Below are 17,926 nucleotides of genomic sequence, written 5' to 3'. Positions count from 1 at the left end.
TCTCAGGAAGAAATGAACCTGAAAGACCAGAGGAAGATAAAAAGTAAATTTAGTGTTTATTTTAATTTGATATTGTGTTTGAATTTCCAGCCAATCCAACGGGGATGTGGGCAATTTATCTTAGGAGGGAGGTGTTGGAACCCTTGGTCCCAGTTTTGTCAGATAAATGTCCCTCCCAGATTCTTTTCTTTTGGCCCCTTAATTATTTTCCTTCTTTTAGTAATAAATATTAATTTTCCTATTATTTTTTTGACGCCATTTTGGGTCCTCTTAACTGCGTACGTGCTTAATAGACCACGAGGGAAAAACTGCGCAGTTAGGGCAGTTGACCAGTAAATTAGTAGTCCTGGGATTGGCTGGAAAGATTCGTTTACCATCCTTGTAACCCCTCTCGCCACGTGCTTCGGCTAGCGGGCTGAGAGGAAAAGTCCATTTTTTAGTTAGTTAATTTTATACCGCGTGATTGTGAATAAAGTAAGAATTTTCTATGTACATTTTTTACGTTTAAGACTAGGTCAAAACTAAAGTATTAATTAAAAATTCTTATCAGTAAAATATGTCTTTAGATGTGTACTTAGACCAGCCAATCACTTTAGTGTTGAGACTGGTTTGAGCAACCGCGGAGAAACCACTAATTTGGGGCCAGCGAGGGATCTTCCCCTTCAGTAATTGGTAGAGCACCTCTTTGCGCCTTTTTCGCCTTTAAAAGTGGTGACCCCGCACAAAAAGCCTCCAATAACTATTCTCATTATCTAAATACCATTTGTAGTAATATTTAAATATATTTGTCATTTATTTAAATAATACATGCAAGATTTGTTTGTAACCACGCAAAATTGTCGTTGATCGTGTGCTACGCACCCACAAATCATGTGGATGAAATCCTTAAAGATAAGTTCTGCTACAACCTCCAGTCTCTGTTTGATTCAATTCCACTCCATGACGTCACCTGTATCGCAGGCGATCTCATCGCAAAGGTTGGCCAAGAAAGATCCTACTGCACTGAAGTGATGGACCACCACAGACATGGCACCATAAACAAAAATGGAGCTCGAATGGTCAGCTTCGCTATGGGGAATGATTTGCTGATCGGCGGTACGCTCTTTCAGCATAAAGATACCCACAAATACACTTGGACATCCCTGGATGGCACCGTCAAAAACCAAATCGACCATTTCCTGATCCACCGGAGATGGCGAACAAGCCTAAGAGACGTTCAAAGTTTCCTAAGTGCCTACGTTGGTTCAGACCATGAACACTGAAATTGAAGCTGAAGTCTAATAATCGGAAGGAGAAGGTGGACATACTCAGAAGCTTTGACTTGGACAAACTAGGTGATAAAAGCGTCTAAAATTCGTTGGCATCAAACTGTCCAATAAATTGGAAGTCCTATATAACCTGTCAGAAGACGTCGAAGAAGCTTGGTAGACGATCTGCAAAAGCTACACGGATACGGCTGAAGAAACCCTCGGGTTTAGAAGACCAGCTAAGCAACAGTGGATATCTACGAAGACCTGGGATCTCATAGAAAATCGCAAGACGCTGAGGTAGAGCTCCCTTGGGAAAACTGGTCACTCAGAAGTGATCAAGAGCTTAGCCTATAAAGAATCTGATAGAAATGTAAAGAAAAGTGCCAGATCAGACAAACGGCAATGCATGAACGAAAAGGCCAGACAAGCCGAAGAAGCAGCGAGCCGTGGAGGCACATGAACCGTATATCGCCTTACCAAAGAAATAATAAACAAGTCAAGTATCCAAGAATACCCCGTGAAAGATTGAAATGGAAGTCTCCTGAAAGGACAAAAGGAACGATGGGCGAGTTATTTTGAAGCCCTGCTTAATCTTCCAACGCCAGTGGTCCCGCCGGATATACCAGATCAGCCTCTCTTCAGTCTTCACAACAGTGATGAAAAGCCTACAGCCGACGAAATACTCTCAGCAGCTAAAAAACTTAAAAATGGGAAGGCCCTGGCAGAGATTCTATTTCAGCTGAAATGATCAAGTTCAGCCTGCGTCGAGCCCTGGCCATTTGGTTATCCTTCTTCTAGCTCCTCTGGCCGAGCGAAAAGTTACCCAAAGACTAGAGAACAGGAATCTTAGTGAAACTCTTCAAGAAAGGAGACGCAAAAAAATATGGCAACTATAGAGGAGTTGATCCCTGTGAAGCTCTTCACGACGATACTACTACTACTACTGCTAACAACTCACCGCAGCAACAAGCCGCCTGAGGCCAACACAGCTACGCACGCTCCTTCTCTCCCCTAATCTATTCAAAGCCTCCCTTTTTACACCCACCCACGAAGTTCCCATTTCCTTTAAATCTTTCTTTATGACGTCCTCCCACCCCAGACGGGGACGACCTGCTTTTCGTTTAGCCCAAGATGGTTGGCCGAAAAGAACAATCTTCGACAATCTGTCATCGTTCATCCGCACAACGTGCCCTAGCCACCTCAACCTTTCTTTCATTATAGCCCTAGAGAGCAGTATTGAACCACATTTTTCGTATAGCCTATTGTTTGAAATATGGTCAATCAGCCGGGTACCCAGGACATTCCCTAAGCAATTTCTCTGGGAAACATCTAGCAAATCTTCATCCGCTTTTCGGAGCGTCCATGCTTCAGAGCCATATTTGACCACTGTCATCACTGTAGCTTCTAATATTCTAATCTTGGTTAGCAGACTTATCTTCCTATTCTTCCAAACTTTTTTTTAACTGTGAAAAAACACACTGAGCCTTGGCTATTCTATATTTAACACCTTCACTGCTCCCACAATCTTTATTAATAATACTACCAAGGTAAGTGAAGCTGCCCACCTGATCAATCTTTTCATTACCCACCGTCACCTTTTCATCTTCATTTATTCCTACCCTTAGTGACTTAGTCTTCCTAACATTAATTTTCAAACCAATTCTAGCACTCTGAACTCGCAAAACCTCTAAAACACACTTTCATCTAGGATGCTTAAATCATCAGCATAATCCAAGTCCAGGAGACTTTTTCCTCCCCATTTGATACTTTTTCCGTGGTCTCCCATTGCCTTTCCTATGCTCCTTAAAACAAAGTCCATCAAAATAATCCATACAAAGGGGGATAGAACACAACCCTGCTTAACTCCTGATTTAATACAAAACCAGCTGCTAACCCCATTTCCTACCTTAAGCGCAGCAGCATTATTCTCGTACATAGCACTAATCACTTTAATGTATTTGTCTGGTATATCATACAAGGATAAAACCTTTACTAAAGCTCTTCTATCAAGAAAATTGAACGCTTGCTCATAATCTATAAAACTGCGGACCAAAGGTGTTTGAAAACTCAGGCACTTCTCAATTATTAGCCTAAGAGTGAAAATTTGGTCGAAAAATCCTCTACCTTTTCTAAAACCGCACTGCTCTTCTCTTGAAACTTTGTCTACGGCATCTCTCAGTCTAAAAAGTATCATATTACTAAGTAATTTACTACCTACAGAGACCATACTAATGCCTCAATAATCACCACACTCACTTTTATCATATTTCTTATAAAGTGGCTTAATTAAGGTTTTCCTAAAATCGTTAGGTACTTCCCCTCTTTCAAAAATCATATTCATAATCTTCAGTAGCTTATTTCTAACCTCAGAGCCATACTTCTAACCCCATATTAAAGAAACTCATTTACCACCCTATCAGCACCTGGAGCCTTATTATTCTTTAATCCTTTTAGTACTGTTGCTAATTCCTCCTCACAAAACAAGTCTTCCTTCACATCCAAAGTATCTCAAACTTTTTCATTTTCCTCTATATTTTTTCCTGCAACTCTGTCTCGGTTAAGCAAATGCTCAAAATGTTCAGCCCATCTCTCTTTAGTTTTTTCCTTATCACTAATTGCGACCCCATTCCTATCTTTAACTGGGCCAAGTCCTGATTGACTACTCCCTCTCAATTTGTTAACGTGCCAGTAAAATATTTTACTATTATGCCGTCTAGCTGCATCTTCCAGATCCTCGGCAATTTTATCCATGGCCTCCACTTCATACCTTCTTAGTTCATATTTTAATGCTTTCTCCACTCTCTTTACATTTCTTTTGTTTTCATAAGATCTATCACTCAGATGATTCTTTTAAAAGTCATTTCTCATTTCTATAAAACATGAAGCTTTGTCACTAGTATTCTCAGCTACAGTCCTAGCTTTCTTATCTAAGGCATCTTCAGCAACATCGCGAATCATTTTTCTAAAATTATCCCAATCATCTTCCACATTATCTAATTTTAAATTCTTAAGTTTAGTATTCAACTGTTCCTGGAAAGTTTCTCTCGAATTCTCATCCTGGAGTCTACCAACATTATAACTTCCCGGGAGGTAGTTACCCTTCCGAAATTTCAACTTTAAATTAACCCTAGACACTAGTAGATAGTGATCTTTACTTTTAACATCAATTACAGCACTCCTATATACCCTAGTACCTTGTATTGATCCAGCCAGTCTTTGGTTTAGTATAACATAATCAATAAGGTTATCTGTCTTACCATCACGTGAATACCATGTTAACTTATGAGCCATTTTATGACCAAAAACCGTATTGGTTATAACTAGATTGTTATACCTACAAAATTGCAAAAGTTTGTATCCATTACTGTTTTCTTTTCCTACACCGAATTTACCTAAGCTGGGATACCATCTATCCCTATTTCTACCAACCTGGGCGTTAAAATCTCCCAGTAATAACATCATATTTCTACCTGGGACCCTGTCTATATGCTCCTGTAACTGTAAGTAAAATTCATCTGAGTCGCTTGTATCTCCGTCAATCGGTTTTACGGGGGCATATACTACAATAATTGATACCCTGAACTTTTTAGTCATAAAATGAGCAATTAATATTCTATTGTTAATACCTTCCCAGCCTAAACAAGACTCAGCAGCTTCCTTATTCATCATGAGCCCTACTCCCTGTCTATGTACCCCATCCTTCCTGCTTGAGTAAATAAATTCTATATCACCTAATTTCATGCTTCCTACCCCTGAGATATGAGTTTCTGAAATTCCTAATAAATCCAGTTCGAATCGTCTGAATTCGTCAGTCAAAATGTCTTCACGACGAAAATATTAGGATTACTCTGAGCAGTCCTTGATCCTCATTTACCTGAATAACAGCATCGAACATTCAGCCAAAACGATCTTGTGCCGACCTTATTTTAACTCTACGCACCATGCTGGAGGAATCTAACTAATGGAGAGAGCGCTTGTTATACTTTTCGTGGACTTTAAAAAGGTGGTTGATTCAGATGATCATCAAGCCTTCTGGAGAGTTTTGCAGTTTTATGGAATTCATAGGAAGCTAATCCATCCAATAGTTGCCATGTACGAAGAAACGGAATGCCGTGTTAAAACATCAGACTGCAACACACGCTACTTCAAGGTGATGACTGGCGTCAAGCAAGGCTGTGTCCTGTCACCGCTCATCTTCGTCCTAGCTGTAAATTACATCTTTAGACAGATAGATGGGCATGGAATCTAGATTGCAGGGGAGAATTCTTGAGGACGTCGACTTTGCCAACGATATTGGGTTCATAGAAGCTGACAAGCCAAAACTTCAGGAATTCCTGAACAAACTCGCAAAGATAGCTGAACAACTCGGACTACACATCAACGCCCCAAAAACGAAAGCTATGTCAATCAATAGTTCACCAATCGGAATCTAACTAAGAAAAGAGGACATCCAACAGATGACAGATTTCAAGTACTTAGAGAATACAGTCACTTCCAGTGGCGACCCTGAAAAAGAATTGCGAACCAGGATAGCCTTTGTCAACGCATCATTTCAAAGACTTCTACCAACCTGGAAATCCACCATATACTCGTTGAAGTTGAAACTCAGGCTGTTCCAGAGCAATGTACTGTCTGTCCTGAACTACGCTATGGAATGCCTTAAGCTGACCGCGGAGTAGGCAAAACGCCTTATCGCCTTCGATAATAACTGTCTTCGCCGAATCCTTAGAATCAGTTGGAGAGATCGTGTCAGCAATGACGAGATCCGTACCCGCACAGGCCATCCAGAGATTGCAACCGTTGTACGACAACGTAGATGGGGATACCTTGAACACATCCTCCGCATGCCAAATCACAGACTTCCAAAATGCTCCTGCACTAGCAACCGGAAGGCACCCGTCACAGAGGAAGACCAAAGAACATGTTCCGTAGGACATATGAAAGTGACGGAAGAGCCCTTCAGACGAGTCTCATCATAGAGTGGGGAGAGATATATGCAGCAGCTCACATGAGAGAAGATTAGAGGTTACTCACCGACACCCTGTGTGCCTCTGGAGGGACTGGAGGAACTAAGGTCTAAGGTAAGGTTATTTATTTAAATAATAGAATAGCGTCATATATCACATACAGGAAAAAGCCCTCGACTTTTTCTTAGCTGTATATATTAAAAGATGACCCGAAGGGGGTGCTACCATTTTGGCGAACCGTAACAAGCACGAAACGTCATAACATCGGACTTTCAGAACCTCAAACCGTCGTAACATCTAAAAATTTTTATAAGTTTATATAATAGTAATACGTATATGATAGTTTAGAAACGAATTCCGGCTATATATTTGCACATCAAGGGGGTGGGGTAAAGCATAGCATATATTAAATACGTAACATAACCTAGGTACCTTTTCCCCCTAAGCCCAGAGTTTTAAAATTTTCGATGTTATGACGGTTCGAGGTTCTGACGGATTTTTTTGGTTGATATTTTGACGGATTTTGTACTGCTCCTGACGTTCGTACTCCTGACGGTTCAATGTTATGACGCCTTCCCGACCCGAAGATGAGTTACTCAAATATGATATCATATACTATGTATACAAGTTGTCGATTTTGTCTTTTGTGAATGAACTCTCCTTCTGTCACTTCTTCTTCTCTTTTTCTTTCTTTTGTTTTTGTTACTTTTTGTCTCTTTTTTCTGTTCTTTCTTTTGTTTTCTCTTTTCTTTCTATTTTTGTCAGTACTTGTTTTTGAACTTCATATGCTAAATCGATCACTTTGTGTAAGTTTTGTTTCGTGATTATCCTACTTTACAGGTCATACACCCTTGTGGGATTTGTGCAAGTTTTGTTTCATGATTATCGTACTTGACAGGTCATGCAACCTTTGTGGGATTTGTGTAAGATTTATTCCATGATTATCCTACTCTACAGGCCATAGACCTTTGTGGGATTTGTGTAAGTTTTGTTTCATGATTATCCTACTTTATAGGCCAAAGACCCTTGTGGGATTTGTGTAAGTTTTGTTTCATGATTATCCTACTTTACAGGCCATAGAACCTTTGTGGGATTTGCGTAAGGTTTGTTTCATGATTATCCTACTTAACAGGCCATAGAACCTTGTGGGATTTGTGTAAGTTTTGTTTCGTGATTATCATACTTTACAGGCCATAGAACCTTGTGGGATTTGTGTAAGTTTTGTTTCATGATTATCCTACTTTACTGGCCATAGAACCTTGTGGGATTTGTGTAAGTTTTGTTTCATGATTATCCTACTTTACAGGCCATAAAACCTTTGTGGGATTTGTGTAAGTTTTGTTTCATGATTATCCTACTTTACAGGCCACAAGATCTTTTTGGGATTTGGGTAAGTTTTGTTTCATGATTATCCTAGTTTACAGGCCATAGAACCTTGTGAGATTTTTTTAAGTTTTGTTTCGTGATTATCCTAATTTACAGGCCATAGAACTTTTGTGGGATCTCTGATTGTGTTATTGAGTTGTTGTTTTTTTGTTGTTGTTTTTTTGTTGTTGAAAAAATAAATTTATCTGTATCTGTATCAGTAATAGTTGCCAATTGAAATTCTTCTTTCTTCTATTCCTTTTATTCTTTTCTCATCGACACGCTCATAGCAGCATAGAGTTATCAAAGGGAATAAATATAATCTACCCTATTCACAAGCAAGCCAACTCAAGCCGTCTCTACAAAGAATTAAATAAAAAAACAAGTTTTTTAAACTGAAAGTAAGGAGCGACATTAAAACTTAAAACGAACAGAAATTATTCCGTATGTGAAAGGGGCTGTCCCCTCCTCAACGCGTCTATATTTGAGATAAAGTTTTTTTATTTTTTAAAAAATAATGTTTTTATAAAGAGTAAAAATTTATAGTAAATTTCGATGTGGTTATGAGGGTACCGCCCCTTTCATATAAGGAAAAAATTATTTTAGTTTTAAGTTTTAATGTCGCTCCTTACTTTCAGTTTAAAAAACTTGTTTTTTTATTTCATTTCTGATCGTTTTTTAGTTAATGCAGCTTTTATTTTTGCTCACCGTCATTGAATAAGTAGACAAATTTTGCATAAAAATTTTACTTTTCTTTTGCTAAATGGCTGTCTCTAAATTTGGTTCTGACGTAATTTATAAATTAACTTACGTAACGAACTTCTATATTCGTATATTTTTCTTCTGGCAAAAAATACAAAGTTGTAGATTTTTCCAGATATGAGCTTGAAACCTATGTAATAGGGTTTTCTGATACGCTGAATCTGACGGTGTGATTTTCATTAAAATTTTTTCACTTGTAGGGGATGTTTCCCCCCTCTTTAGAAGATCAGGTAAATTTTCTCAGGTTCGTAGCCTTTGATGAGTAATACTACACTTAATAAAATTTATATATTTAGAATCAGCATTATAAGCCCATTCTTTTGATACATTTATTTAAATCAAAATTCCGTTTCTAAAAGTTTCAATTACTATTGAGCCGTATCGCTTGTTTTTTTTGTTTTTTTTTATTACGTATATGTTATTACGTATATGAGGGGGTTTCCCCTTAGTCAATACCACGCTATTTACGTTAAAAGTTAAAAAAAAATTAATTCACAAACCCCTGAATCACAAAGGACGTTTAATTAGAATAGATAGCTCTTTTGAAAAGACTAAAAAAACAGTAGCGTAAAGAGCGAGGTATTGACTTGGGGAAGAATCCCCTCATATACGTAATAATTTCTGTTCGTTTTAATGTCTAATGTTGCTTCTTACTTTCAGTTGAAATTTTTTTTTTTTTTAATTTAATTTCTGATCGTATTTTAAATAATGCTTGGAAATCTGGCGCCCCCTTCATACAAATGTCCCTTTCCCCAAAGAAACATCCTCCACGGAAAGATTCTCCCGAGTAACTGGGTCAATACGATTACCCCTGGGGAAAAATAAAATAAAAACGCATCCGTGATCTTTCTTCTGGCAAAAAATGGAAATTTCCACATTTTTGTAGATAGGAGCTTAAAACCCCGACAGTAGGGTTTTCTGATACGCTGAATATGATGGTGTGACTTTCATTAAGTTTCTATAACTTTTAGGGGGTCTTCTCCCCTTTTTTCGAAAATCAGCCAAATTTTCTCAGGGGCGTAACTTTTGATGGGTATGATTAAACTTGATGAAACTTATATATTTGAAATCATAATTAAAATCTGATTCTTTTGATGTATCTAATGGTATCAAAATTCCTTTTCTTAGAGATTCGGTTACCATTGAGTTTTTTGTTAATAAAAATGTATGAACCTGAACCTGAACCTGAAATCCCTGGCTAGTGGACCCAATCTATTTCACACAAATTTCCAAAAATCTGCGGTTCAAGGAACAGGTCGTTAGTCACGGCTTATCGAAGAGAGTCACGAATACTAACATCACACATAGACCCACTTCAACGAAATATTAAGATGTTTTAAATTGTCTCATTGATTTCCAATAATTGTCACTAATAGATATCATAGTTGTCATAATAGTACCGCCAATTCCATTTTCTAACTGTTTTTGCCAGTGATAAAAATATAAACCTGTGGATTTCGGAATAGTCGAAACATTGTACATATCGTAAGAACCGGACGAAATATAGAAAATGAATTGAAATAATCCATCTGGTGCCCATTAGAGACTTTCACTAATAGTAACGGAAACTCTAAACAAAGTAATACTGATAACAATATATTAATTAAGAGAATTGGCTTTTTTTATGATGCTTCTAGATTTATAAACATTCGTTATGTTTAAGGTTACCAGTCAAAATGAGCCGGAAAAATTGATCAAAATCTTAGAAAAGGGAAGAAAATCCTTAAAAAGAGGAAGGATCTTGATAAAGCTTCAATGCTTAAATTTAATTCATGTAAGTATCGTAAATATCGTGAGAACCAAATGAAAGCATATAAACTAAATAACTGGCTTTGAATGATGATTACAAATATGTAAAATTCGTTTAGTTTAAAGTTACCCGTCAAAATTAGAATAGCCAAGGCTCAGGGTGTTTCACAGTTAAAAAAAAGTTTGGAAGAATAGGAAGATAAGTCTGCAAACCAAAATTAGAATATTAGAAGCTACAGTGATGACAGTGCTCTGAAGCATGGGCGCTTCAGAAAGCGGATGAAGATTTCCAAGAGGTTTTCCAGAGAAATTGCTTAAGGATTGTTCTGGGTACCCGGCTGACTGACCGTATTTCAAACAATAGGCTGTACGAAAAATGTGGTTCAATACCGCTCTCTAGGACTATAATGAAAGAAAGGTTGAGGTGGCTAGGGCGCGTTGTATAGAAAGTCATAAAGAAAGATTTAAATGAAATGGGAACTTCGTGGGCGGGTGTAAAAAGGGACGATTTGAATAGATTGGGATGGAGGAGGAGCGTACGTAGCTGTGTTGGCCTCAGGCGGCTTGGTGCTGCAGTGAGTTGTTAGTAGTAGTAGTAGTTACCCGTCAAAATAAGCTCTAGAAAATTTGCCATAATCTTAGAAAAACTTAAGACCCCCCCCCCCTAAAAAAAGGGGGAAGTGATCTTGATTAAAATTAAATTATTAAAGGACATTTAAACATCGCGAAAACCAGACGAGATACGCAGAATGGACTGGAGTAATTCATCCCCTGTGCTCATATTAAAGTAACAATTCTCCATGTACTTAACCTTAAAATAAATCTCAAATTTCAAAACACCCGTGCACAAACTTGTAAAAAATGTGGCACGTAGTTTAAAACTAGTATTTTTGGCAATATAAAAAAGTCGTAATATCCGATCCCCAGGATCGGATGTTAAAAAAAAGCCGATCCCCAGGGATCGGATTTTTTTATTTCTTATTGAAAACGAAAGATGTTCTGAAGGACATTTCAAAGCTACTGACCTTTCTTGCTTTCTTCAAGTGGCATATATTCTTGCATTTCTTCTAAAAGATGTCGAATATCTTCGGAATCTCTGGAAATGCTCGCTAACTCTTCAAGATTGAAGTCTGGCATAATTTGTTTTCCAAGAATTATTTGACTTAAAACGCCTCCTAGCCCGCTTGTACCAGGCCTCTGCTCTATTAAAAGAAGAATAGATACATAGCCGTTGGTTTCACTAAAGTTTATTCTATGAGAATGTTTTAACTAGAGAGCCATGCAAAAGTTACTATATCACTGCATTGTTAAGCATAAGTTACCGATGCCGATTTTTGATATGTGCGTGTGTTTGTTGTTTGTCTTCGTTTTTTTTTCTATTTCTACGATTTTGTCTGATTGCACGCTGAAAAATTAAGATAATTTGTTTAAGCTAGAGACGTCGACATTTTGCAGAATAATTTTTGGAAACATGACATCAAACATCGACAATAAAAATCTTCAAAAATATATTAAAAAAAAAATTGGAATGACATTACAATTACGTCATGTAATAGTGCCTTATCATTGACTGTAAAGGCCTGAGTAACCAACCGCAGTCATCGAAGCGAGTAGGGGTGGCAACCAAAAGCTCTTTGTGTAATAATAATAAGATAATAATTTATTACCTATTAAGACTAAAGAAAACTAAACAGCGGATTACGATACAAAAGAAGAAAAAAAGTAAATGTATTTAATGTAAACATTGCAATATTCACACTGAAGAAACTACAGAGATTTCATATCGAAGCGTTTGTCGTAAATAAACTCTGGGCTGTGCGGGAGGCTATCTAAAATAGCCTCCCGTACAGCATTAGCAGCTCCGTTTCATCATTTAAATCCCAGTTCAGAGGGTTTTTCCTCAGTTGAGAAGTAGGATGAGGGCAGGTTCCTTGTGAGTATCAAAGTAAAAAAACAAGTTTATTTCAACTGAAAGTAAGGAGCAATATTCAAACTTATAACGAACAGAAATTATTACCTGCACGAGAGGGGTAATTATTACGTCCACACTAGTTCGCTCTTCATGCTATAGTTTTCTAGTATTTCAAAAAAAAGCTTCTTATTGTTCTAATTAAAAGACCCATGTGTTTTAAGAATCATTCTTAAGAAATTAGGACAAAAGGTAAAACTTTAGCGTAAAGAGCGAGATAGTTAGGAGGGGACAACCACCCTCATATACCTAATAATTTTTCTCAGTTTTAAGTTAGAATGTTGCTCCTTACTTTCCGCTGAACAAAACTTGTTTTTAATTTAATTTCTGATCGCTTTTGAAATAATGCTGGGAAACCCGTCTCCTTCTCCACGGAAAGACCCCCCGTCCTACTCACGAAAGGCCTCTAGAAAATTCAATCCCAGAGAAAATTTACGCCGGACAATTACCCTTAAAATCTCTACATAAGAAATTGAGAAAGCAAAACAAATAAAAAGAATTCTGTAAAGGAATTCTAGAAAATTCCCCCAGCGTAAAATTTCCCTGAACAGTTCACCCTCGGAAACATCCCTTCCCATGGAAAGTTCTCCACATGGAAAATACCCCCAGAAATTCAACCCCCTTTCCCAACCAAAAAATACCTGCATAATTCCCAATAAGAAATACTATACGTAAACAATGGGCAAGTTTCATAACTTAAAGATCTTTCCCCAGGAGATCTGGGGGCTAATGTTATCTCTAAAGGTATAGTTATTGGAGCTTTCAACAATGCTGAACAAAATGACAATCTCATAATTTTTATCGGACTATTTTGAGAAAACGGGACGTGGAGCTAACCTTCAATCCTTTTGATCGCTTAAAAAGGGCACTAGAACTTTTAATTTCCGCTGGAGTTAGTCCTTTCCGAATATTATAGGAGCATTAATTCCATAAGATCACCCATGAGAAAAACAAACGAACAAAGAAAACAAAAAATAAACACGCATCCGTGATCCTTGTTCTGAAGAAAAATACAAAATTCCATATTTTGTATGTGGGAGCGTGAAACCTTGGTAGTAGAGTTCTCTGATACACTGGATCTGATGGTGTGATTTTAAATAAGATTCCTTGAGATTTAGGCGCTGTTTCCCCCTTTTTTGTAAATCAAGCAACTTTTCTGAGGCTCGTAGCCTTTGATGGGTAACACTAAACTTAATGAATCTTATACATTTGGAATCATCTTAATACGCTATTGTTTTGATATATATACATAATGATATCAAAATTCTGTTTTTGAGAGTTTCGATCACTATTCAGCTGCTTCACTCCTTACTTATAGTTCGTTACCATGAAGTGTTTGATTATGTATGTGACTTTTTTTTCTTGTTTTTTGGTTATGTGATTTAATTACTTAATTGAGTCACTATGCGTATGTTATTTCGCTTTCTAGTAGCGGCTATGTTAATTTCATTGTTTTATTATTTTTACAAATTGTTTAAAACAAAGATGTCAATCACTCAATCAATCACATTAATGTAAGAAAAGAAGGGCTTGTCCTCTTATGTCCTTCGGGACGGGGATCTTCGATTGGGTTGGGGGTCAGGGTTGTGACTGCAAGCTCACCGTTAGTATGAAGAGCTTAAGGGGAGACCATACTTGAAGCGACCTTCCTATCTCTCCCATAGTAAGCGTTTTGAGTTTGTCTGACATTAATAGTTGAGGCAGTTAGGTGGTCTCAGTCTTTTCTAATAGAATAAAATCAGGTGAACATTTTGATTTAGCAAAATGCTAAAGCCGAAACCTATTTTTCCTGAAATCCCAAAAAAACTCAAAAACCAATTTTGGGTTTGCCTGCAAGATCGCTACAGTCAATATTGTCGTAATTGGTACTTAAAAATACGGCAAAAAATATTCTATTGAAGCAGTTGCAGCATATTTTTATAAAAAACACTTGCTGACTGCAGTCCCTTCGAATACTTTACATACCAACGTTTCAAATTAATTATCACCCGACACAGAGTCTAAAATACTGTGAATAAAACGGATGTGTGCGCATAGATTATGCTGAGGGGGTTAACGCTTCCTTTAGTTTAAAAGCGGTCAGTTGTTCAAAACTGGCTTCCTTTTGTTAAAAAGCGTAAGGAACCCCTGAAAGTTACCCTCTTCGAGCTTGTTTACTCAAGTCTGTGTGAAATCTGATACCTGTGTGTTTGAGCCTTTTTGTCGACCAGGAAAAGGGCTCGAATCGGCCAAAACGGCTTTGGACTGGCGTCCCCCCTTAAACAAATTCGCTGTATTCACGATGCCAGGGGAGGCGGAAAAATGCCCGGTCCTGTTGCAAGCAAGCAAGCAAAGTTTCACCCGTGCTTATAGTAAACAAAATGTAAAAGAAGGAATTTCTATAAGAAGATATTTATTTAAAGAGTAGCTTTTCATGATGACTTCAAAAGTATATTTATTAAATTTGAATTTGACCGTTAAAAATGATTGTGATGCAAATCTAGCCACTTTTGAAAAAAGGGAGAAAAACAGATAAAAAGGGGACTGGTTTGATGAAAGCTTTATCATTATGCTCAGCATATTAAAGGGCCATGTTGGATAATTTTCGAGCCCCTATTTACAAAAATTTGAAATTAGTATTTTTTTTTCTAGATGGTCAAGGATGCGAGTTCATTTATTTTTCTCAGGGTGATTGCAACGAGTCAGTCGCCCTGGATTGTCAAACATTTTGTGGTTACGAACTGTAAGTTGAGCGGCCCGGCTCAATAGTAACCTAAACTCTAAAAAATGGAATTATCATAATATTGGGGGTAGAGGAATTTGAAGGTTTCGAGGTTCCAACTGAAATTGGGGAAATCTCTAATTCTATTAGAGAAACCTGGTGGGATTTCTGCTTGTCGTCTCTGGCGGTTTACAAAACCGTCAGGGTTCTCTGACAAGTGTACTTTCCTTGGGGTACAAAAGTACCACACTATTTGGCCCCAGGCAACATAAAGATTAAACCTCCCCAATTCCCTTTCCTTCCCTCGCTGTGTATAGGATTCTCTTTCTATGTTTTGTAATATAATCTCAACCTCTCTGTGAGCTTCCAGACTCCATCTAGGCTAATCAAAAAGTCAAAGATTATAAAGAAAAAATTTCTTACTGTATTAACTCTTCCCACTCTGTACAAGAACTGATAAAGAACTAAAATCAAAAACCTTTATAATTATTAAATACACTTTGAGATCCACCTTTGCGCACCCTGCTCTGGACCTCTGTTTGAACGGCCGAATCAAATCAAATTCTCAGTATCCTATGAAGCTTTTAGGGCTGTAAATTTATGCTGTATGAGTCATCGCTCACCTGGATTTTTCAGACATTATCTAACTCGTAGATTCCTTCAGTAGTCTTCAGAAGTTAGATTTACAAAAAGGGCCATTTCTGATACAAAGGGGCAAAAGGTCCCAACATTTCCTCCTAAGAAAAATGACCGCCACCACGCCATAGGTCAGAGCATAAAAACACAAAACATAAAATAAATAACACCAACTTCAAAATCACCAAACTTATTCATCTTCTCTACTTTCTTTTTTTGCACCTCTCCACTGCAGCTACCCGTTGGCTTATGGATTCACGACTATACCATCCACTTCGCTTCGTTCCATTGCCATTCATTATCTCTGTCCATCCAATCAAAGCTATTGTCTGTGCGGCTCTCTTCATAAAGCTTGGAATTTCGAAGAAGGAAGAATCTACGCGATTTGTGGAACTAAATCTTGCTAAGCATGATTAAATCTAAAAATCCCTCGATCTCACAAAATTTACACTTAGGAGAAGCGTGGAATAAAATTTGAGCACATTCGGTGATGCCAGCCATCATGAAAAATTGGCTGCACTAGCCTCTTAATTTCCGTCGGTGGTAAGAACACCACATCTCAATTAAAACGTGAATTCCCCCTCGGCAAAATTCGAAATCATGTACGGCCAAAAATTCAAAGGCCAGCGAAAACAATAAGGGTTCAGGGAAATGAAGTAAACTGTTGAGCGAACCATGGATCGCTTTTTTCTGGGTCCCATCCCCTAAGAAAATTGTATGAAGAACAAACGGCGAAGTCAATTGAAGAATAGAAAGGCAAAGTCTCATTAACGGGATCACAACTTGCCCACCGGTTTTCCATTGAGGTAAACGGCAGTCTTTCACCTCTTCCCGTGGGGGATCTTCCCCAAGAGATTCCTCCCCCTCATAAAAGGTTAAAACCTCCTTTGAGTTTACCAGACCAGTATCCGATTCCTTTCCAAATTTCTTCAATCCCACCCCAAATTCAGTATCTCCCAATCTATCCTTAACACGTTGCAGTCCAGACGATTCTATTTCATGATTGTCGGTTATTTGTGTTAATAGGTCATTCGTTTTCTCCTCCCTCCTAAGCTCTTTTGTCTTACCAAAATTTCGCAATTTTCCAACTGGGTTTTGGACCTCTTTGTCCCCCTTCACCTGGGCTCTTTTTTCTGCTTGTAATTTTGTAATTCTCCCAGAATTTTGTGTTCCGCTACTGAAGACTGAATCTCCAAATTTCGTCTCTTTTTTGCATTTATTTGTCCTTTTCCACTTTTCTCAAATTTTTTAATCGCGTAAAATAAATTGTCATTAAATCTGAATTTGACTCCAGTGTCCATCATCTTTGACTGCCTTTCTTTATTGTAGTTCCGCTTTGCATCTTTGTTTTCTCTTTTAGTTTTCTTTACTCTTACCGCAGAAACGAAGAATTCATTCTCAAATGGGAACTGAATTCCCACTTTTGGTCTTTTATATTGCACCAAAATATCTCGAAATTTACGAGGAAAAGCGCGTACAATAAATTTCTTCTCATTTGTTTCTGGCAAAATAGTAGGAGAAAAATAAGTTTTGACCAGGAAAAAATTGGTACAGAAATAGTTTCTTCAACATCCGGACCGGAAAAAAAATGCTTAACAACATATCAAAAATCTAAATCTCTAGCTCGATGCGAAATTGTTTTTTTTAATGTTTTTTTATTTATTTTCTCAAAAACCGGGAAAAAAAATTAAAAACTTAAACTATAATGTTTTACACATCTTTCAAGATCAGCTTTTGGCTCTGAATTCATTTCTGATGCTCATTTCGTTACCTGACCAAAAGAAAATATTTATCAGCAAAAAAAAAATGGGGAAAAAAACTGTGTCTTTGGGGAAAAAAACTCTTACCAGCGTTTATCAAGGTCTACTACGGAATAAGTTTGTCGTTCTTGTTGTCTATTTGGCTGTGTAAACGAAAGGCTTATAAAAAAAAAGAAGACTAAACAACAATAAACAGGAATGATGAAACACCTCAGCGCCAATGCGAAATTGTTTTTTTTAATGTTTTTTTATTTATTTTCTCAAAAACCGGGAAAAAAAATTAAAAACGTAAACTATAATGTTTTACACATCTTTCAAGATCAGCTTTTGGCTCTGAATTCATTTCTGATGCTCATTTCGTTACCTCACCAAAAGAAAAATATTTATCAGCAAAAAAAAAATGGGGAAAAAAACTGTGTGTTTGGGGAAAAAAACTCTTACCAGCGTTTAACAAGGTCTACTACGGAATAAGTTTGTCGTTCTTGTAGTCTATTTGGCCGTGTAAACGAAAGGCTTAGAAAAAAAAAAGACTAAACAACAATAAACAGGAATGACGAAACACCTCAGCGCCAAACACCGTGAGACAAGGTAGGTTCTAACTTAATGTATTCAGAGAAAAGCTTTTATCTTATTTTTCAAATGTATAGAAATTGCACATCATCAAAATGTAGGAACTAGATTTTTCATCATCACAGTTGACTGTTATTCTTCTTCACTAAGTTCTTCTTCTTGAAACTTCGAATTGTTGCACGAGCTTCCCTTACAGG

General features: G+C 37.4%; 1 protein-coding gene across 5 annotated transcripts in view; it reads right to left on the bottom strand.

Moving 5' to 3' along the window:
- Positions 1-17,926, bottom strand: part of LOC148954790 (regulator of G protein signaling 7-binding protein-like) — a 195,870-nt gene that overhangs the window by 59,147 nt on the left and 118,797 nt on the right. For all 5 annotated transcript variants that reach the window (XM_089107940.1, XM_089107936.1, XM_089107939.1 and 2 more), the window contains exon 4: positions 11,119-11,295. In XM_089107940.1, coding sequence (XP_088964066.1) covers positions 11,119-11,295 — 177 coding nt within the window. The remainder of the gene's footprint in view (positions 1-11,118; positions 11,296-17,926) is intronic.

The sequence above is a fragment of the Artemia sp. Qi Xiang Cuo genome, chromosome 2, assembly GCF_049724085.1.
Source record: "Artemia sp. Qi Xiang Cuo chromosome 2, ASM4972408v1, whole genome shotgun sequence".
NCBI classification, from domain to species: Eukaryota; Metazoa; Arthropoda; class Branchiopoda; order Anostraca; family Artemiidae; genus Artemia; species Artemia sp. Qi Xiang Cuo.
Note: the sequence above shows the minus strand (reverse complement) of the source record. Positions and strands in the feature narration are given on the sequence as shown.